The sequence below is a fragment of the Apium graveolens genome, chromosome 7 (genome assembly GCF_009905375.1).
Source record: "Apium graveolens cultivar Ventura chromosome 7, ASM990537v1, whole genome shotgun sequence".
NCBI lineage: Eukaryota > Viridiplantae > Streptophyta > Magnoliopsida > Apiales > Apiaceae > Apium > Apium graveolens.
The window spans coordinates 249,885,793-249,887,952 of record NC_133653.1 but is presented as its reverse complement, the minus strand read 5'-3'; the positions used below and the strand labels follow the sequence as shown (position 1 = coordinate 249,887,952).

At 36.9% G+C, this 2,160-nt stretch overlaps 1 protein-coding gene across 1 annotated transcript; it reads right to left on the bottom strand.

Annotated features, from left to right (window-relative positions):
- Nucleotides 1-324: 324 nt before the first annotated feature.
- On the bottom strand, nucleotides 325-1,301 carry LOC141674631 (protein argonaute 4-like). Its single transcript, XM_074481341.1, has 3 exons — nucleotides 1,209-1,301; nucleotides 586-791; nucleotides 325-502 (listed from the first exon to the last, which is right to left on the bottom strand). Exons 1-3 carry the CDS (start codon nucleotides 1,299-1,301, stop codon nucleotides 325-327), a joined length of 477 nt encoding a protein of 158 aa, XP_074337442.1.
- Between the last annotated feature and the right edge of the window lie 859 nt (nucleotides 1,302-2,160).

Sequence of the window (2,160 nt, the reverse complement as noted above, 5' to 3'; positions counted from 1 at the left end):
GCTTTAGCTTTGATTATTTGACGAGCGTTGTCGTCGGAGAGGGGATTTTTGGGGTTCTTGGACTTGGGTTTGTGGGTGTTGATGGAATTGCCATCACTTAAAGACCAGGGGTCTGGTGAGATTGCTGAGCAGGTGATTCTTACTTTTTGGGGTTTGGGTTTTTGTGGGGTTTTGGGGAAGTCAGGTGGGGAGATGAAGGTGGAGCTTTGAGCTTCCATTTAAGGGTGTGTCTCGATGGATGGTGGGTTTTAATATTCTAAAAGATATCAGAGATAATAACATACCGTTTAGCTACATGTTGTCTGAGGATAATATCGAGAACCCTTAAGGCCTTCTGAGAGTTCTCGGACCACGTAAAGCTTGTGCAATGGCCTGCACAAGAATCTTTCCAGCATAGGAAATTTCCACCTTGTAAGTCTTGGACTGGTAAGGCCGTTTCAGCCTCTTCCGATCATTCTCATTAGGACTTTCATCAGCAAGTGAACTGCTATTTCCAGTGCTCCTGAAAAACATAATTACAATAACCAGGTGTGGACAGAGGTATTGAATTTCCACAAATGTTGTTGCGTGTTTAAAAGATCATACCTATTAGATGAGATATTCTCAAGTACAACAGTAAAGTCTAGCTTGTTTCCTGGAAGAGCTACAACAATAAACAAACTCTTTTCACCATCATAAGCAAAGTCTCTCCCTTCCAACTCCATCTTATAAGTTTGATGAACACGGTCAAGCACTCGTCTTCCAGTACCTTTACCATCAACTGGATGACCATCTTCATAAAAAAGAGCAACCTGTAGAAGTACACATGCTTAGATACTGGCACTGCACACCATTCACACTTAATGCACAACATCAAAGGTACAAACATGCAATAAATAAAAGTGAAACAAGGAAAAAACAAAGCAGGTGCATCGACATTCAAAGCACTATAGGAAGAATCCTACATTGTAGTGATAAAAATGCCTATCAACATTGGTCACATTCACTTTAAAGTGATTACTAAGAAGAAGAATCCTATACAGTTTAGTACGAAAAGTGAACAACGTCTACAAATAAACTCAAAATAACTATAGTTACTAAAGCCATTAAAACAATCGAATTTTATACCATAAACAGAAAATGATGAAACTCACAATTATAGTGAAACTACTATCTCATACACAAATTAAACAAATCAAATTCAACCAAAGAAGCACATAGCTCCTCACCAAAGCAACACTAACACCACTCTCTTTCTCCTTCAATTTCTCGTAAATCTCATCCACAAGCTTCGAAAGCTTCAATTTGAGATGGGTACTCATGTTTCATGACCTGTTAAAAACACCAATAAAAAGTAAGAACACAGAAAGCCCAATCTTGATAAAAAAACCCAATTATACAAACTAATCCAAGCCGGGTCAAGAAATTAGGGTTTCTCATAGCAGGAGTTTGATTAATTGAAGATTTATAATTTGGAGTTTAATTCGAACCCTAATTACTTGCAATGTGAGATGGTCATATAAATTAGGGTTTTAATTATGGAAATATGGTCAGAGATAGAGAGATGAGAAAGAATGAGAAAGAGAGAGAGAGAGAGAGAGAGAGAGAGAGAGAGAGAACGAGAAAGATAGAGAGAGAGAGATGAAAGAGAATGAAAGAGAGATAGGGGAGAGGAAGAGAGTTGAGAGGAGAGAGATACTAGAGAGACGGGTTTATTTTTTGGTTAAGGGGGGAATAATTGGGAAATAAAAGGGGGGAAACTTTCCGTATTTTTTTTATTTTTTTTTAGTTAACCATTGACAACGGTCGTAAACTCAAACCGATGTCTAAAAAAATGACATCGGTTATATCAAAAACCGATATCTAACTAACGTTTCTCATTTTTGAAAAATAACTATAGACAGCGGTTAATTTTTGAACCGATGTCTAATAAAAGAATTAACATCGCTTAAAATTTATCTGATGTCTAAACTGTGTTTAACATCGGTCATTTGAGTAACCGATGTCTAAGGACCGATGTCTAATGATAGAATTCTAGTAGTGCTAGATCTCTACATGAAGTATTAACTTGTCGATATCTCTAGTTCTCTACATGGGCTTTTTGACTTGTTGATATCTAAGTTCTCTACATGTAGATTAACTTATCGATATCTTTTAGGACTTCTCTACAAGTTATTTTAG